Genomic DNA, 20,886 nt, shown 5'->3' with positions numbered 1-20,886 from the left:
TAGCTATCTAGAGAGATAGATAGATTGGTCTGGTGGACGTCTGTGCTTTCTGAATACATTTAGTTATTAAAGTTGAATTCTTTTAATAGGCTAAAACGTAAAGCTGCTTCCTCTCAAAACAGTTTTATTGCAAAATTGTCTGAGTGTGAATGTTATGCTGCTAATGCAAGGTTACATCACACACACTTTAACAGAGACAGGAAACTGGATACAGAAGGTCTTAACTTGTTTTTTTTCCCTGATTAAATTCAACTAGACCCTATATTTTTTGTGTTTTCAACCACATTAATACCTTTGCAAAGTAAAGAATTATTTCAAGTATGTGCTGCCATAAGAAACCAGTGAAGACATAACCTCAGACATCCATGAGAGGATTAATCAGTCAAATGAAGCTTTTCATCAAAATTAGTTTTCCCAAGACATACTTTTAAAGGAGCTATGTTTCAGTTTTCTTAAAGAAAAGAGATGAATCACACTGAGGAAGTGATCAAACACGAACGCGCAGATGCTTTTTACAGTGTGGGAAACCCTGAAGCCTCCAACATGTAATAAAGATGATTGCAGCCTTTGTCACCACAGTAGCTGCCTGTCCTACAAACAAACAGTACTAAGGGCAACATGCCTGATCACAATAATTCTGGAGTTTCATCCAAAGGAATCTGTGAACGGAACACAAAAAGTAAAAACTGAGCTGAAAGACATCAGTAGTCGTTAAATAATTAGAGATGTGATGGAAACGCTGAACCCCATGGCCTCACTGATCCAAACACATCACTTATGTGAAGAAAGAGGTGGGGGGGGGGGACTGATTAAATAGTGGAGAATTTACAGATGTGCAGGCACTGTAGATCACTTCCATTTGACAGATTTGAGAAAATGAGTTTCACCAAGATTTTTCTTAAGCAAGACTTCCTGATTTATTTAGTGAGATTTAAAATGAAAAATGCAGAGCGGTTCTGGCACTGATGCTAAAGCAAAGCCAGTACCGACAGAGCTCTCAGATCTACTTGCTTCAGCCGTCCCAAAGATACGGCAACTGGGAAATGCAAAGCAATACGTCTATTTTTTGAAAATGTAGTCTGTCTGTTCCTGTTCCTGTTCCCAAAAACCTTCCCGTGTGTCTTCCTCTAAAAAGTTTATCAGCATACAGAGATGCCGCTGGCGCCATGGGTCATTTGGTCTCGCTTCAGACTCTGCATTAAATGCAATTTATTGAATAATGAATTTCCTCAGCTCCTCAAAACTGCAAGAACTCTGAATTCACTCAACACTCAACCTCTCCGATCAGTCAACGCGCTCCGGTTCTGGTTATAATTCTAATGGGAATTCTCCACGTCAAAAAGGAGTAGGGTGGGGGCACAGGAAGTCAGAGTCCTCCATGTGGCTTTGTGAATATATTGGTGAAATCCAGGGGCTGCCTGCAATACTATGAGCCAACACACTGCTTAATATGAAGAGCAAAAAAAAAAAAAAAAAAAAACATGAATAAAAACTCCTCTTGCTGATACATTATTCATGTGTTGTAGCTTCTGGGGGTTCCACATGAGTGGCTACAGTTAGAGTTAGCACCAGGTTTTGGCCCAAACAAGATGCTGCTCAGTATGGAGGGTCTGAGAGGTATGCGTGTGTTTGTATGTGGGGAAGAGAGAGGCTGAGCAGGAAAGTTGCCTTAAGGCTTAAAACACTCAGAGGAAAGCAGGGAGGTAAAAAAAAAAAAAAAAAAAATATGTGTGGATGGAAGGACAAACTTCTGAATCAGCGTTACTTTGTTAAGGAGAGCACGCACACACACTAACACACACATACACACAGAAGTCCAGCAGCATGCATATGCAGATGCACAACTGAACAACACACACACACACACACAGAGCTCAAACTGCCATGTAAACGTTAAGACATACTTGTCTGGATTTCTGTCTGTACCCCTTGCGGGCAACAGTGCAAACACTTTACAGATACTCAGACAGTCGAGCAATCCACCGCTGTCCGGGCCAAAACACAACCCACACTCACATGCAGCTACTAGAGACAGTGGCAGCTAATAGTAGGCATATTCTGACACCATCCCGTGCTTTCCTTAAGCTCCTGCAAAGTCAGTGACCTCAGTGGAGTATGCATGTATATTTATAGATGTTAAGCTACGTAGCTGTGTGACATGATAGCATGCTTTGGGTAAAAATAAGTTGCTCCAGTTGCCTTTCACCTCTCCATCATATGCACTGTGTGTGTAATGTTTTGGTAAAACGGAAAAATAAAATTTTTGGTAAGAATACCACCCTCTCAGTTTTCAAGGTACAAAAAAAATGTGCAAAATGGGGAAAATCATGTCCTATGATAACATTTGCCAAGACTTTCATTCCTGGCCGAGCTGTGGGCAAATACTCCCAGGTCACCAGATACTCTGCAAACTCCAGACTGGACACACCAGCAAATAGAGGTGCTTTCTTTACACAGACAGACTCGCACATCTGTTTGCATGAGGAACCTTGAGACAATTTGACCTGTGACCTCAATAGAAGCAATGATACTCAAAACTCTTCACCACACAACAGGCACCATCATTTATTTATTGTACACTGAAATCATGTGACCACTTTCTGCAGATGTCACACCTATATATAAAAACAGGAGTGGGTGATGTGTTGGAAATGAATACACTCGAGCAGAAAGCTGGCCTTTCGGGATCATGGCTCATGGCAAATCATTGAGGTAATTTTACGTTTCAAATTGGTGGTTTGAAAGTACCAATCACTGGAGAAAGTCGCCAGGTTCGAGGTATAGCACTAAGAGGGTAACGCTCCATTTAATCAAACTGCAATTTTCTAAAACATTATCTGATAACACATTTTTGACAACACGTGCAATTTGTATTTTAGAAACATAATCTTTTCATGATCTCTCAGTTTTCATGTTTAATGCTTAATTCTGACTTTAAAACTGAGGTTTTACAGTCAGAATTAAGTCAAAATTGTTGTTCCTAAATAACTGTTGCACTAGAGTCAGCTGCTCAGAATTTGGCCAACAAGTGTAGGTCATCTTAAAGACGCTTTAGGGTTCATTCACACCAAACTATCAGCCACGCTCTGGGGACTTGTTTCAGTTGAAGGGTTGCAACATAAAGCCTGTCAGTTATTTCAATTGGTCAAATGAACAAAACCTTGTGAATCGCATATTCCCATTCTGACAAGAGGCAGTACTGCTGCCCATAAAGAAGAAGACAACACTGAAAAACAAACAAAAAAAAAACTTGATTACAAAGTTGTTAATGTAAACTGAATAGAATGATAATTTGGTTATTTTTTGCCACAATGCTTTGCATTTTACCTGTACTGCCATGCTAATCCATTTCCAAACTAATGGTGTAAGAAAATACTGATATATCGAAATATCGCAATATTTTGTGTTACAACATTATAATCAATATTCAAAAATTAATCTTGTACATAAAGATCAGAGTTTTTATTTACTCGGCAATGAAATGTAGATCCTCTGTTCTCAGTGAGGTGATGTCAAACATGCAACAGTGTTCCATGTTTATTACTAGTAAAGAAAAATCGCAATATATTGTCTTGCTTATAGTGTCCTGATATATCGCAATATATCGTATTGGTGGCACATATTGTGTTACATATCGTATCGCCAGATTCTTGCCAATACACACCCCTAATCTGAAGTTGATTGCACACAACATAAGTTAGCCAGACTTCCCAAATCAGAAGGAATGGTGTGAACACATCTTTAAGTTCTTATATTACCTGAATAATAAAAACTTAAACTAATCTAACACTTTGGGTGGTGCCTACCTGGACCAAAAAACACAGCCTCTCTGCTTCCTTCTGAAACTTTGCCAGCTCATACATAACTTTACAACTGGCCTAAAACTAAAATAAAGACGCGTGAAAAATTTACACTGCAGTTCATAATACTACACACACAACTCCATGCACATGGAATACACTTTGCTTTACGAACCCACATTGCAGATGTGTGCAGCAGTGGAAGTCTGGCAGAGGAAGTCACATTGCAGCTATACAACTGCAATGTGAAACCATGTGCCTGCTATTTAAAACGCATGCTCCCACCTAACTGTAAGATCTACGTGTTGCATAGGATGAAAATCTAAACATGCGCCTTGCACCGCTCACCTGTCTCACTTCAAACTGCCGGAGAACACAGCGTCTATCGAGTGAGCTGCGTAGGCAAACAAGAGCCAGCTGCTTTGAAAACAAAAGTGTTGTCGTGTCACAACTTTCTGGGGAAATAAACACTTCAGCTTTGTCGAGCTGCTATGGAACTTCTCTTCATTTCCCCAGAAATGGCTTCTTTTATGTAAAAGAAGCCAATAAACGCTACCAAAAAACTAAAAGAATTTTGCTCCTGCTTCCTCTGGTCAACCATAGATCCATGCTCTACACATACTAACGATCTCCTTGGTGATACTAAATTCCTTCCTCCTTTACAAACACCTCCTCCTCCTTCTTCCTCGTTAGCTTTGACTTAGCGGACGATATGCTAAGTGTGGTGGGATATGTCAAAGCAGAGCCCAACTGTCAATGACTGGAGCTGTGTGTTGCCAGTTGCTGCTCAGGCTTTGAAAAGGAGATCCACAGAAAGAAGAGGGGCTGCAGCAGGAGGAGAGTGTAAAGTGATGGAGAGGAGGGAAGCATGAAGGAGGAAGAAAAAGACGGGGGGGGGGGGGGGGGGGGGGGGGGGGTGACCATATGGGGAAACTGCGATGTCAACAAGCCACAAACTCTCCTTCTGGAAAGAGGGCAAACTTTAGCACAATAAGACCCCTTTTGTGCTGCCCCAACTTTTACACCCCAAAAGTGGAAGTCAAGCCGAGCCATAAAGCACGATGAAGCAGACGGGGGAAAAGAACCCTTCCATCAGCCTACCAGCCTGCCAGATCTGCTCCAACAAAACCCTCTTTCTCTCCTAAAGCCTTGGCCCCCTAAACACTGGGCCATGCACACATTCTTCAGTGACATAATGCTTTTTTAAGCTATTGCCCTCTTCAACCCCCCACCCCACTCTGCTCCCTCCTCCTTCTCTTTGCCCTCGCACAGATTTCCTCTTCTTGCCAATTACTATTTAAATATGAATGCCAGGGAAGGGGTTAAGCGTTTTCATTCGTCTGCAGGAAGGAGATCAGCGTTCAAGTTGATGTCAAATGATCCCTTTTCCTATTGATAGGTAGGTGTTTGCTGAATGGCCTCTCAGGGCTATAAAAGCTGCCATTCGGCGAGGCCATAAAAACTACCAACTACCCTCTACCCCCCCCCCCCCGTCCCACAGCCTTTCCCAAGTGACGCTGTTGCAACACCCTCAGGGAGTCGTTGAGCTCACGAGAGGTGGGACCAGCAATGCTGGTGGAAAGTGGTCTAATTGGAGTGCTTGTGTTTTATCTTGGAGGAAAGGTTCATCTTATTGCTCTGAGCTGTGGAGTGCGAGCATCCAGGAGAGCCATCACAGACTGAGGCGACTTTCTGCCCACCGACCCCACCCCCACCAACTGTGCTCCACAAACCATGGATTGCAGGGTCACTCAGGATGAGACAAATCCCCTGAAGCAATGGGACCACCAGCAACACCCCCACCTCCTCCTAACAGAGACACACACACAAATCCTGACCTCTTACGCACCAACACACACACACACACACACACACACACACACGCACACACACACACACACAACTCTCCAGTTTAGCAGAGGTTTAGCAACCAACTGCAGCCTAATTTACTTCCAGTAAAACCAAAGTCTAACTTCCAATAACAATCAGGAGAGAACAACCAGAGCACAGAGGTAAATGCCTAAATACCGCCCCCCTCCCATGCTGTTTTTATTGAAAGGGCACTTAAAAAACAAAGTGATGAAAACAAAATGAAAAGGAACAGGTCAGAAGTAAAACCATGATGGTAAAAACATGTACTGGTAAAAACACAAGCAACAATGTGAAAAACAGGTATTACCAAATAAAAACAACTAAAACCAACTAACCCTCCCCCCATTTTTTGGGGTTTAAAGCTAAGGAACAAGGACGTGTTAATAAATGAGATATAGAAATGGAAATTCATGCCATGAGGAAGGTCATACAAAAGTTTAGGATCCAGAAGAGAAAAAGCCTGATCACCTACGAGTTACCTTAGTTGCTATGGAAACCACTACAGCATCTGATCAGCCACTGAAAGAACAGGAAGGGATAATAGATCGGACAAATAAGGACCAAGGGCATAAAGAAATTTTAAAACAAATAAAAGAACTTTAAAATTGATTTACAAATAAGCAGGAAGCCAGAGAAGCGAGGCTGGAACAGGTCTGATGTGCTCTCGCTTTAACACCCATTTAATGTGATAAAGATGAGTGATTTACTGTGTTTCACTCTTTTACAGACTTTCACTTAGAAGTGGAGATTTTGGCACCTGAACTGAGGAATGCGAATATAAAGGAATGAAAAAAGGACAACCTTGTAATAGGTTTAGCTCACTGCTCAAAGCAGATCTGTTCTCTTCTTCATCATTATGCAAACAATGAATACGAGTCCAGCGTTTAAAGCAGTTTTAACAAAACAGATATTTTTAGCTCGAGAGAATCAGCACAAATAAAGTCAGCGTTTCCCTTTTCACTATATTAACGTCAGACACTGTCCTCCTACAGGACTCAACAGTCTAATGTTAATTACCTGATATACACTGCAGCATGTTAAAGCTGCTGTGTGTGTGCGCATCAGGGCAGAACACACACTACGCAAGAGCCAAGGTAAACAAACGCCCTCCAGGGAACAGAGAGCATGCATCGAAAAACATGTCAACCACCTGAAAATTAGACAAAAATCAGCATTTATAAAAAATTCATCAAGGGATGTAAAAATGGAAACCCTCGCTTTCGTGTGGAGAGCAGCCGGAGGGGTTCAGATGCTCTAGCATTAACACCTTAGGGATGTGAATCTAACAACAACTCATGATTCAATTTGATACAGATTTTATGGGGTGATGATTTGGTTCAGAATTTATTCTTGACTCAAACGGATTTTTGATTCATTATCATTACACTTAAGTAACAAAATGTGCTAATTTTCCAAGTTACTTCTTTCTTAAATTGCGACATTTAACAAAACTTTTTTTGTTCGTCATTTTTCATCATTTCAATTAGGAAAAAAAACAGCACAGTAGCCAGACCATCATTCTGCCGCTATAACGCCTAAGAAGACAAGCAAAAAGATGAATAAAAAACAAACAAAAAAAAAAAGACAAAAACATTTTTTCTTTTTTTATTTGATTCCCTACCTCTAGTGAACAAGCTTCATCCACCAATAACTATAGTTGGTATTGAGGCATTTGATGTCTGTAGATCGAGCATTTGTTGATATGTGTTATAGTCACAATCTGAACTTTTAGAACGACCATACTGAAAGCTCCCTTACTGCAGAGGGTGACAGATACATACAGAACAGCCAAAGATTTTCTCTTTTACTTAAACTGATATTAATACAAAAATTTGATATATTTTGCAAGACAGAAAGTAAAAGTATCATATTTTTCTTTAAAGTTAAAAAACAAAGTTGAGAGCAAAACTAAAAACAGAGTGAGAATGATGAAACCGACATGCAGCAAGACTCCTGCCCCGACGTCTACAACAAAAGCTGGGAATTTTTTCAACAGATCTTCTCTCCACAATTAAGAAGACAGATATCAGAACTCTAAGAATTGCCCCCCTCCCAACCAGCAGCCATATTCCCCTCTCACCCCTCCTCAGCAGGGAGTTTGATGACAGCCAATCCAATGTCTGCCCTGATCAACACTTCCCACCTCAGCCAGTCACAGACATGCCTTGTTTGAGTTCACCAGCGCGCGGTGAGGTCCGTTTGGACGCTTTCGGCTCCATGCTGTCAGACTTCCCAAAGATCTGCTCAGCTTTTCACTTCCCCCACCTGCCACAAACTTTCCCATTCCTGCATCAGCACTTGTTAAAGTGGGAGCGACAGAAAGTCGAGAGAAAGAGAGAGGCGGCTTTACAACTTGTGTCTCTTATTAATTCAGTTTTCTTCAAGGCTTCCTGACAGTCCTGGGGAGGGAAGACATTTTTCAATTACAGCAGGCATGGCAACTGTTTGCAGCAGCCGTTTCCTCCAATGTGGAAATGAGCTCTTTTTTTTTCCAGGGGTCCGGCTCATTGATTTTCATTTTGGTGGTCAGCTGGGAGCAGCGAAACCCCAGCTGATCAATCTCTAGCCACCCCCTCACCAGCAGCTGGTCTGGGTGGTGGTGGTAGTGGGGGCCGTTTGGTGCACTTGGGCTTCAGTTGTCTGACCAAATCTCTGTGTGTGTGGGTGTGTGTGCCGAGTTTACGGCCACAAACGGACTCTCACTCAACCCAACCCCCTTTCACCCAATTCTCTCTCTCTCTCTCTCTCTCTCTCTCTCTCTCTCTCTCTCTCTCTCTCCTCTCTCCCTCTCCCCCTCTCCCCCTCTCTAGTTTTTCAGCCTCTCCACCATCTCAGGGTGGGGGGGTTGGATGTGCTGGTAATCCCTCAGTGAATGTGGGTCAGTGAGCGGGGCTTTGCCTTCGTCACTCAGCAAGGGGACAGACAGAAGGGTCACGACCCCAGTCATCAAGCATTCACACACATACACACACACTTGCATTTACACGCACGAAGACAAAGACCAAAACACACACACTCACTGGCATGGGTGGATGAGCAGCCGGATGCAGATAAAAACCAAACTTGAGGTCTATTAGAGCAAACCTGAGATGAGGAGACACTAAGGCTTTAACAGATCAGCTGTGTGGATGGATTTTTTTTTTCTACACCTGGAAAAGAAAAATATCTTTTGATTTCATTGGTTTTTAATGTCTGAACATTCAACATTCAAGCTGAATGAGCTTGGAGCTAAGAACTCCATAAGGCTGTTTAATTAAAATCCATTATAACCTGCGTCAACCTGGACAGGCGGTGGAGGACTAAAGATTACAATCAGGTCACTTGAATGAGTCTTCTGCCTGTAAATCAAATCCAGTGCGGGGAAGGTCATCACCGGACTGGGTTTTTAGGAACAACAAGTACTTGAACCTTTAATTAGTCAGGATATTAGATGCCTGGAACCATCCTGGACCAGACAGGCTCAGGTAGGCAGAAGTTGCACAAAAATCAGACTGAAAGCAGCAAAACTACAGAAACTTTTCAGAGAAATCAGGTTAAAAAAACTTTGCAACCGATCCTAAAGTGAGGGAGTGGCATATTTAAATGCATTTTTTTTTTCCTGATGCAGAACAGGTTTTCAGGAGAGTCCCGTGCACACAACAATCCCCAGCAGGGTGCATTTGTCTACAGTCTCTGATCCTTTGCAGTGAAACGTGACTGAGCAGCCACGACAACACTTCTGAACGCGATGAGCAGCGAGTGAGAACAGGTTGGATAAACAGCAGAGTCAAACTCCTAACCGTAAGATGGGAGAGGTTAACTACCTATTGGTGTCTTGGGAGTGCTTTATATGTCACTTTTAAATGTGAGGATTTACAGCTTCTCTCCGCCACATGTGGTTGCAAAGTGGATGTGATTCAATTCTTGCGGTTACATATTGAGGATTAAACTCAATCTTGGATGTTGTGATGGGAAATTTCCACAACCTTTTAACATTTAAGACAAAATAATGAAGCAAAGAAACTGTTTCTTTCAGATTTTAAGTATTTTTAAGCTTTGTAACTCAAGTTTGTCACCAAAGCTTGCAGCTTTAAAAGGAAAGCCCTTCATTGTAAGATGCAGACATGGAACCAGACAGGAAATATTACAGTAACACTGTGACTCTCCCAGCTAATTACAACTAATACACAACTGAAAGGGCAATAATGAGAAGAGAGAAGGGGAAAGATCAGGAAAGTTGGAGTGGATTTGCGATGGATACGCAGCCTGATGAGATAAAATAACAAACAGAGGTTTTATGTAGTTATAAACTTAAATCCATCCCTTACACACACACACACACCAAAATATCAAAAGAGTCCCAATTACACTGCGCCGTATTCAGACTAATTATCCCCCACATCATTAACATTCTCCATCACAAGCTTGGTACTTTATCTGAGAGAGAGCAGGCAATCATGAAATATTCATGATTTATTAATCTGACTACAGAAAAACAAACAATGGCAACCCGGGGAGTGTGACACCCTCGCCTGCCAAACACAGACGAAGCAACATGACTGTTTGCTATTCGCTCTTTGCTCTAAATCTGCAACAGCAGTCCACTATCAAGCGTCGCCGCCGTTTCAACGTTCAGGTGAGCGCTGCTATTCCCCACTCATAATAACAGTGTTTTACTGAGATAAGGTGAAGAGGATGCATTGCCGGGTTTTTTTTTTTTTTTTTTTCCCCCTTTCACTTGGCCTGGATCAGCTTCTGTCTCTCACTCTGAGGAGTTGTGTTACAATATGTCAACCGCCAACGTCGTCATATAAAAACAAAAAACATGGGAAACGGGAATGTGGCAAGGTGCCATAACGTCAATATTTCCATGAAGGTTTAAGAGAAAAACGGAGGAAGGGGGCAGAGGGCAGGAAGGAGAGAAGGGAGATGAGGAACTGAAGCAAAGAGTGAGGAAAAAAAAATATGGATTTTTGCCTCTCATCCTCCTTCTGAGACAAAATTGTCAAGTGGGGGCAAATTTCTGCTGATGACCGTTGTGAGAATGAAAATGTCACAGAGCTCAGTCAATATTACCGCCATTGACTCCTAATGGGGCGGGGGGGGGAATCTCCGGACCCTTTAATTCTCCTCTCATATGTACTCCACACACAGTTAACACCTAATCTCACACTCCGCTTTTCCACCCACATGCATTTTGAACAATCTTTAACAAACAAAGACACTTTCCTTTTTTTCATCTCCCCTCTTAACATTCTCACTCGCTAAATCTTTCCTCATTGCCTTGCTTCTCTTTCGGTTTTTAAATCCCCCCCAGGTGACCTTGAGCGGCTGCTGCCTGTGAAGTGGCTAAAGTACAAAGTCAATACAAGTCAACAAAGCTGGTTAAGTATTAAATGGGGGATGATGACAGAGCTGTTAGCCAGAGAAAAGGCTTAACCGAGACAAAAAATATAGAGGAAAAAAATGCTGTTAGATTTTAATGGAACACTCAGCGGTAATAATGAAGTACTTTGAGCGATACACTTATTATTGGAGAGACTGTACTTTTGATTTTCTGCAGGATAATCTGCTCGACAAAAAAGAACAGACCTCTCACGGCGCTGCTGATTCAATTCTGACCTACATACGTGACGTAAATATGCAAAGCACGTCAGAAATCCTTCTCAGCCCTGTGGATGTGACATAATGCAGTGAAATACACATGACTGAAGTGATCTTTCCTGAAACAGAATTTAAAGAAAAATGGCAGAAAAAAAAAAATACTATCAGGGACAGAAAGTCACAAAAACACAAACAAACAAAACTGTCAAGTTTCCAGCATGAAGTCTTCCAGTAAAGGCGGTTTAGTCAGCACAAGGCATAGCATCACTGCCGTCCAACATACTTTTTTTTTTTTTTTTCCAATAGTAGAGCCAGTAATAGCCTTCCACTGTCCTCTCCCAGGATTATTGTCAGCAGCTCTGAAAACTCAGTGGATAATGTAGCAGTGAATGGGCCCTTTCATCACTGCTTGGCTATGGAAGTGGACCAGAGTGACTCCAATTGAAAGCTATTACAGCTAAGAAAATCAATTGGATAAATGTATGGAGTGTGGTGCCTTTGTGTCTGTGTTCGGTGCGAGTGGGTGGGAGGCAGTTTGGGCACCTAAGCTAACTTCCAGTCAGCCCTCTAGCTGCATTCCTTAGCGGAGCGGCTTTCCTCTCAAATGGGAGAAAGGTTAAGGCTCAGGAGGCAGAGATGAACCTGGATGGAGCCGCAACAATGACAGAGTTCATGCATGTGTGTGTTAATGCTTAGCAGGTTAATGTGGATGTATCGAACTCCACAAAGTGTTTTCATTGTGTAATGAGGGTCCAGGTACGTGCATGTGCTCTGCCTCTGCAGCCAGTCGGTCTGCCTTGGCAGTGCACGGCACTGAACCGCTAACAGCTGCTCTGACACATGAATGCATTCCTGAGTTTGCAGCACAGCGTCCCTGCAAGGCATTGCTTGCCCCCCCCCGCACCACCACCACCACCTCAGAGCTTCTAGCAATGATGCACCAGCAAACACCAGCCAGTTAGATGCAGTCGATCTGGTTATCTGGGAGAGTTGTGATGGGTTTTTTTTGCAAATCAGCCCAAAGGGCTTTAAATAAGATTAAAATCAGTAGTTTGATTAAATTTAAACAGGTTATTAAATCATAACAGGAGCAAATGCTTTAATCTATTGGGTATGCTTAGCTACCAGAGCAAGGCAAGCGATCTTAGCACAGTTTTTATTTTGAAAAATGCTTTTTTTTTAAAATAAAAAAAAAATTTAAAAAAATCAGACTGTGTCTCTAATAACCTTAAAGCAAAACTTTTTGCAAATCACTTCAGTTGTGTTGAAAATAAAATTAGACTTTTTTTTTTTTTTTTACTGAAGGGACAATTCAAATGCTGGAAATGAAATGACTAACAGGCAGCACTATTGATCTAAATAAATCAACTGTGAAACACAGTCGGGTTGGAAAGAGTGGGAAGTGAAGACTGAGATTTCCCTGAACTGCTGCCTTCAACTGCATCCATGATCTGATTACGGTACCGAGATGTTCCGGAGACAAAAGCCACCTTCGGGGAAAATCGTGCTTCTCCCGGTGTGGAAGCGAAGCCCCGAGTGGAGCGCAGCAGAGCTGGGTCGGACCAAAGACTACTGGAATGTCAGATAATGGATGACATATCTCTCCAGGTGACTCAGCCCAAGGCAGAGGTATGGAGAGGAGAGAGAGCGAGTGTGTGTGTGTGTGTGTGTGTGTGTGTGTGTGTGTGTGTGTGCGCGTGCTGGAAGAAGTGGAGGAAAAAGGGGTGACGAATGGATAGACAAGTGCATGCTTGTGAAGTTTTCTTAAGAGCTCCTTTCCCACTTCGCCAGTTAAGTCTGAAGCGCTGAAGGTTCCCGAGTTCACTTTAAGTTCAAGGAAAGTCACTTCCCCTCTCAACACAACATGCACTGGGGTTAAGAAGTCCTCCTTATCTCCCCCCTGCAGCTCCTTTCTCTCCATCTTTCTGATGGATTGAATTCAAATATGTTCATGTTCACTTTCCATGTGTTGTCCTTTGCTCTTAACCCCAACACGAGGTAGGTACACACACACACTCACACAGCCCTAACAATGCTGAGAAGTGCTGTTATCGCATGCTCTGAGCTTATCAGAGCTTTACAAACGCTGGGACCCAAACTCTGATAAAAGCAGATCAAACCCATGTCACTCACAGAGGAGTCAATCTGACAGGCAAGCTCACTTAATGATCCCACAATGTGAGCCAGAAACACCACCCACTGTATCCAAACTGCCTTTACAGCTGTTGATCCCAAAGGGAATCATTAATCATCACCTTGACAAAAAACCAAGACTTCTAAAATTAGAGGTAATCAGCTGTCCCTGGGGGGCAACAGTGAAATGATGGCCCTAACTGCTGTAAATTAAAGTGGTAATTAACCCCTTATGACTGATTTATCTGCACTAAAATCGCTTTATAATTCAATTTAGAAAAAAAGGAGTCCGCACAACCGCCTACATAAACTACACAGCACCAACGCTGCAGCTTGAAGGTGTGGGAAGCAGCCTGTTGGCAGGAGGGGTCACTTTGAAATGAGATCATCACAAAAGAGAAAACTCCCATGGTCAACTTTCACTTAATTCACACCAAGCACAGGGTGCAAATCCAACATGTCCAAGCATATCCTGGTTAAAGAAAAAAAAAAAGGGGGGGGGGGTTATGTGCTCCCACAGACTGGAGCTGGAAGGTGTTGGAGGCGGGTGAATTCCTGAAAGGAGGGACTGAGAGGAGAGCAAGGGAATGTCCAGAGCTGGGGAGGGAGCCAGTCATGTTTTCAGACTTAAAGGGGGATTACTGGCCATGGCTTTTAGGCATTTTGATTACATTTTTTTTAAATAACCATGGAAGCTATAAATATTTGCATTATGATTCCAGTTTTAAAGAGTAATAAAAGTTTCTTAAAACTGTCTAAAACTTGTGCGCACGCAAAAGGTTTGAGATCTATGAACAATGCGCGCCTGCTGCGCGCTCTAGAGATGGATAACATCTCTCTTTACGCACAGCAGTGGCGCTTTAAAGCTTTATTACATTTTACAACTTCTCCCATCTCCCACTTACTTGTCATACTCTGCGTTGTCCTTGTCACAGCGCGCGTCCTTGTGCTTCTGCCAGTCTTTGCCGTGCTTGCAGGTGGTGAGCAGCACCACATCCTCCGCGTTGTGGACGTGATATAAGGCATTCCTTGTGTCCGAGCCGATGCCCGTCAGGTAGCGTTTCCCCTTGAACACCAGCATGTATTTTCTAAAAGGCGGGATGGAGTTGTACTTAAGAAAGCCCCTCTCCCCGCCGGTCCGGGGGTGCTCCTTGGAGAAAAGGGGAATGGACACGTCGAAGTTGGGCCTGAAGTTCTCGGTGCTGATGCTGGCTTTGGCAAGCATCGCCTGACCGATATCGAAGCCCAAATCTTCCGTGTAGTCCGGCCACGTCCCGGAGTACAAGTTAAATATGAGGTGGTTCCTGCCGTCGTTCCACAGAGGCAGGTTCTGGACCTTGGTCTTCAGGTTGTGGACGTATTGAGGGGACAGCTGGTCCCGGTCCAGAGTGTCCAAGCTTAGGACGAACAGACACGCCTGTCCAGGATCCGAGGTGTAAAACCTGGAGCTCTCAATGGTCGATAATATATTTTGGTAACTCTCTGAGATCTTCTCCCCCTTCTGCTGGGGGTAAACATAAACTTTAAATCCGTTCTTCTGACACACTGAGAAATCAAAGCACGAATCCATGCGACACCTTCTGCCCTTGTAAACACTCGTGTTGACGTCCCTCTTTTGCCTCGGAGATATGTGCAGGTTGTACTCCTCTGTGTCCGTCTGATCCCAGGGCAGGAAAGGGTGTAAAGGGTCCGAGTAGTGAGGCCAGGGCTGATCCGGTCGGTACCCATGTCTGCTGCGGTCATGCCGGCTCCTGCTCGCCGCTGGAAGTTCAACCCCTCCGAAGTAGAAGAGAAGCACGAGGCACGCACCGGCGGAGAGCAGGATCAGGTAGCGTTTTTTGGCCTGCATGTGTCCTGGGAACAGAGGCGAGTTGTTCAGGAATGAGAAATGTAAAGTAGCCCGAAATTAGGCTCTCACCAACCCCGGCGACACCGCTCCATCCTCCGGCAGCTTCCAAGGATCCCCAACCCCCCTTCTGCGTATTCGGTTCCCGAATCCAGCGATTGATCCGGTGCATGTGGGCGATTTTTTAGAAGTGTTGCCCCTTTCTCCCTCTTCTGTAGAGTTTCAGCATGTCGCACAACACCTTACAGCGGGGCTTTGGTGCACCTAAAGACCAGCGGTGTCCGGACCCTCTCGGACACAATCATATGCTCATTCAGGTGGGATGTTTCAGGCTCTTCCAGCAGAAAACTGTCCGGCAGCCGCCTGGAAACTCTCTTCCCTGGCGAACCGGGGGCTGGGGGTCCCCGAGGCTCTCCCAGACGTAAAGGTACAGCCCGATGTGGATGTTAAACTGGGTAACACGCGTAAAACCGGTGGAAGCAGCCGCGCTTCAGCCCAAAATGCCTCGGTTCGTCTTCGTCCTTTCCTCTTCTCCTTTACCTTTCCATTGTCCCGGCTGGAAGAGGAGCAAAACCACCGGCGAACGGGTCTCAGAGCAGCTCAGTGGTACAAGTGTAACCTGACGAATCCCTGCATTTCTCTTGCATTTATTACCTCCCCACACACACGCTCAAACGCGCCGATATGAAATAAAAAACCCTCATCGGCTGGAGGGACCGCGCAAGCAGACGAAGTTATCCGGTCGAGGCGGGGGAAGCAAACGGGAACCTCAAACTGGGTTAATAGCTGAAAAGAATGTTCTAAAAGACGGGATTTCTTGATCTTAGTGTCCAATTACCGAGTGCTCAGTTGTTCCGATTGTTATTCGGTAACATTCCAATCCCGACACGACGGCAGCTGACGTTACGTCCCATCGAGGCGCAGCGACGCCGCTGATTGGTCCGTCTGTGTGAGCGGAAGAGGCGGGACTTGGGGAAATGCACCCATTCATAACTGGAGTCCTCCGCATGTGCAAATGATCTAATCTAATTGTAAATTTATAGAAGATGATTGGAGTTGTGCCAAGGAAGCGAAAGCAACTCTGAGAGAAGTTTAGCTCAGAGAGACTAAGCATAGTGGTTTACTGACTTTACATGGACACATTTTTACTTTTTGAAGCTGGAGAAAGAACACACTTTTATGTTTTGACTTGTAATGAGCATTACTTATGCTGCGTACTATACCTTGTATAAATAAACAGAATTCGTTATATAATTACCTTAATGTTTATTCTCCCCCCTCAAATCACTTATGTGACCTTTTTGGCATGACTTAAAGCTAGATCATTACCACTTGACACGGACATTGCAATAAGTTACTATTCTATTCTATTCTATTCAATAAATCCCCTAAATTTTGCATTGTTTGAGCATTTTATGATGAAAATTCCCCCTATAACCAGCTCATGAGTTGCACTGTAGGAATTATTTCTGCTTTTTGTGGTTTCCTATTTGAACATCTGTAGAGACAGACGTGAAACAGAAACTACAATGATCTACAGCTATTTTAAAAAAAAAAACCAAAACTAGTTGTGGTGCTGTCTGACTGTGTTCCGCTTCAGCCACCACAGCATCAGGATGCCTGATGCAAAGTCTGTTCTCAGGAGGGCTGTCATGGAAGCCCCAAATCACCAACCCACAGTCCTGATAGTGCAAAGAAAATCAAAAGTCTTTAAAGTACGATAAGCCTCATGCAATTTGCCTGCTTCATGTTTTAACACTGATATCACCCTGGTCAGGGTTCAGCATCTGCTCCAATGAATGATCTCATTGTTAATTTGCTTAAAGGCGTTTTAATGGGAACACATAGAAGGAAGTCAACCTTAGAATAAAAATTTTACCCTCTAACCAACCAATGTGACACTGCAGAGGCTTAATTAATAGCGAAGGAGTGGCTCTCGCTGAGTGTCACTATGCCTCATAAGCACGCATAATCCTCCCTGTTGCCATTTGGTGGCACAACACTCGGGCTGGGTGAAGAGGCCATCCTCATTTTTTATCGGCCAATTAGCTCAGAAGAGGGGGACTAATTAGCGGGGCTGGCTGGGAGGCAGGCCAGGATCCTGTGGTTGGCCAGAACTCATCGGAAGAGTGTGCTGGTGATGAAGAGGCCTGAGTGCTGTTCCAGAGGGCTGCGCCTGTCTTCGTGGTCATCCTGCTGAATTCAGTGTTACAGCGGTTCATGTGTAGGAAAGTTTTATTGACTGCCTGAAGCAAAATGTGTTTCCTGAATCGTCTATGTGGCTGTTTACACAGTCTCTGTTTCTCCTTACAGGAATCTGCAGCCTTAAGAAGCCACTCAGCTTACCAACTCTGCCTCTCCTCCCTTTGTTTATGCCTGGGGGAGTTTACTCTTAATTGCTTGCAACTCTTATGGAAATCATGTCTGCTTGTTAAATGACACTCGAATCCAGGATTGCGTTAACTGGAGACGATGGTGTAATTTGAGAAGGGTTCTCTTCACGAACACGTGTGCTTTTTTTAAAAAAAACATATTGTGTGCTCATCGTTTAACATTTCCCTTAATTGCAGGTGAGAAGAGACCCAGTGGCTTGAGGAGAGCCTGCTGTGTTAACTGCTGCACCATCAAAGGCACTGGATAGCCCCAGTTTATCCCCTGTATCCTAACTGTTTTGGAACATTTTGTGGCTGTGTGGTCTCGGCCCGACGGTGATGAGGACTGGGAATCGTTCCAGAGAGCTCTGCTGCACTCCACTCCTTCATCCTTTCCTTGTGTATACTTCGAATATACCCACCACAGGAAGAAAAAAAAAAATCCCCTTTTCAGTTACACTTTGGTCTCCCTCCTTCACAGAACTCGGTTAGTGCTGAGACATGAGAGGATAAGAAAGGCTGTGCAGCTGGGAAAGCTCTGAAGTTGGACCGAGCAACACATGTCAAACACCCTTTTTTAATCTGCCAGAATGAAAAAGTTGAAAAAGAAGAGAGCATCCCTCATGCTTTTGATTCTCCCTTTTGCCTAAATCAAATCCTGGTGTTGGCAGGGTCATTAGCAGAGAAGTGGAGGAAGTAGAAAAGTTTGATACAAGTTAAAAAGGAGCAACATTCAGAGGGGTTGATCTGTTGTTTAGTATAAAAGACTGCATTTATTACTGATGTCATGCTACATTAGTCTTTTACTTCCTTTAATGACAAATTAAGAAAAATGTTGAAAAGTTCATTTTCAGTTCCTCTGGTGGATTTTCATAATATCTGACTTACTGACAAACAAATCTGGATGAAAACAAGTCACCCTTTGCAAAATGAAGAAGCCATTTAGACTTTTATCGGACCTATTTTTGTTTCTACTCTGCTAAGAAGTGAACTATGGCGAGGCAAGTTTATTTGTACAGAACAATTCAACAACAGGGTTATTCAAAGTGCTCTACATAGACATTAAAACATTAGAAAATAAGAAGCATGATTTTTTTTTTTTTTTAAATAAAAAAGAAGCTATGGAGGAGGTTTAATTCTTTTAAAGCCATTTTCTACAAAAAAAATCTTTATTAGTTTACTTTAGTAAAGAGATTGTAAAACATAAAACTGTCACAGATTGTTTTGCTTATGGAGACAGTGAACTTGATCAACATGTATCTGGTCCTTTCACACATTTCATCAGGACCTTTGAGAGATGCTAGCATGGAGGTCTTCTAAACATTTTTCACGATCATAGATACTGAGTTGCACTAAACCATTTGCTAGGTCTATTTGGCACCATTGGAGAAGAAAATGACCAGAGTCCCTCTTTTCCAAATGCAGCCTTCATATAGGCTACTGTCCTTTGTCTCTTTCAGCCTGATGAGCAATATGTCTTAGATGTACAAGTTCTACCCCACCCGTTAAAATAAGCTGGCTTGGACATTATGTCATGTAGATCATGAAAAGAGCTGCCCTACTCAGAATCAGACATGTAACTAGATCAGAAAACACTTTAAGTTATTTCTCAAACCAACAACTTAGTGAAGTTTCTACTTCGTACTGGACTAAAGTATGAAAATGAAATTGCATGATTAGAAACAGAATAACTGTCACAGCAAACAAACAATGGGATGCACAGCATTGAAAGGTTATACAATTACCCACCTTAAAGACACAAAACCTTTTTTTTTTTTTCAAAGAAAATACTTAAATGATGATTCTTGTGCAATAATTTGTGGCTAAATACTCATTAAAACATTCTAATTTCACCTTATTATTCACGTTCAGAATTTGATTCAATAATATAAAATCTGGACCTTTAAAGTTAAATATCGACATTAGCCTTTTTCTCACTAACCTAAGACGGATCAGACAGAACAGGTGGAGTAGAAAGTAACAGCAGCACAGATTTGTTTACAGTAGCATATAAAACACAGTTACACCTTCCTTACATTATTACTGTAACTTTGGAAAAATAAGCATTTTAGACATCATCAAATATTCCGTTTGTATATTTAGTAAATTGATGATTGATGCTTGATCCATTTTTATTCTGCATGCAAATCTGAAGCCACATTTGCAATATAACCTAACTGATAAGATCATAAGTGCATTTATTGAATAAAACACTGATTTAACTTGTTTTATAACCTGACTTAATAAATAAGTTAAACAGTAGGTCAAACAAACACCTGGGTTGTCGTGGGCTAAAACTCTTCTGGCAGCGATAAACTGCATGGAAAACACTTCCCCACAGAGACGGACGGATGCCATGATAAAGACTAGCAAATTCAAGCCGTGGTAAACAAATACGCACGGCTGGAAGGTAATCTGTGGGTTCAGTGAGTTTCAGGCAAGACGAAGACAAAACAGCCTTTGAGACTCTTCAGGCTTCTGCTGATCAGTCGCTGATAAACTCCTCTCTGGATGATGTAACACGCTGGGCTTCTGCACCCACAAAGAGCATGTGTGTGTGCACTTGTCTCAAGGTGTGCATAGGAACTCCAAAATATTATACCTTTACATTATGAAGCGTGTTTGTGTATGTATTTGAGACTACACTTTCTCTGTGTAGATGTTACTTAAATAAAAAGCCAAAAATCCAACTGAGTTTCATTTTAAAAACTGGTCAAGTCCCTTGTGAAATGTGAGAATATATTCCCACTGATGTGGTGTGTAATCTTGCCTTCTTGGTCTAAAAAGAAGCACTCCCCTCCAGTTCAACAATAGCGCTCTTATTAGGAAGATTCAGAAGATAACACAAAGCCTTTATGGTATTCATGCTCACTAAGTTGTCACCTGTGTTGCTACCTTGTAATGCAAAGTTAGGAAGCATAGAAGTTGAGGAGACATAAATATATACATGTCATAAAACTGTCCTCTAAGCATTAGCTGAGCCGCTAACCTGAGGCGATGACTGAATGCCATATTGCTAACTAGCGGTGCAGCGACAAACAGGCCAGAAGTTGAGCAAAAGGAGCAGTGTGACTGATAGAGCTGTGGCAAAGTGAGTGGGAGTCAGTCTGGACTTTCTGTTCTCAGACTGCCAGCCTCATGGACTGCTCCAGGCTACTGAATGCTAAACAGTGTAGCCTTGGCTATCCTTTTAAAGTGCTGCTCGCTCTGTGTGTGGGATGCCTGGTGATACCCGCATTCTTTATTTTAAGTGACCTTTAGACTCCTGAGCCAAATGGCT

At 42.9% G+C, this 20,886-nt stretch overlaps 1 protein-coding gene across 1 annotated transcript in view; it reads right to left on the bottom strand.

Annotated features, from left to right (window-relative positions):
• Window positions 1–16,009, bottom strand: part of ext1b (exostosin glycosyltransferase 1b) — a 127,181-nt gene extending 111,172 nt beyond the window's left edge. The window contains exons 1-2 of the mRNA XM_079259124.1: window positions 15,311–16,009; window positions 14,294–15,242 (exon numbers count right to left, since the gene is read on the bottom strand). Coding sequence (XP_079115250.1) covers window positions 14,294–15,242; window positions 15,311–15,329 — 968 coding nt within the window. The 5' untranslated portion in view covers window positions 15,330–16,009. The remainder of the gene's footprint in view (window positions 1–14,293; window positions 15,243–15,310) is intronic.
• Between the last annotated feature and the right edge of the window lie 4,877 nt (window positions 16,010–20,886).

Source organism: Telmatherina bonti, assembly GCF_933228915.1.
Source record: "Telmatherina bonti genome assembly, chromosome: 19".
Lineage (NCBI taxonomy): Eukaryota > Metazoa > Chordata > Actinopteri > Atheriniformes > Telmatherinidae > Telmatherina > Telmatherina bonti.
This window is presented reverse-complemented; position numbering and strand designations above follow the sequence as displayed.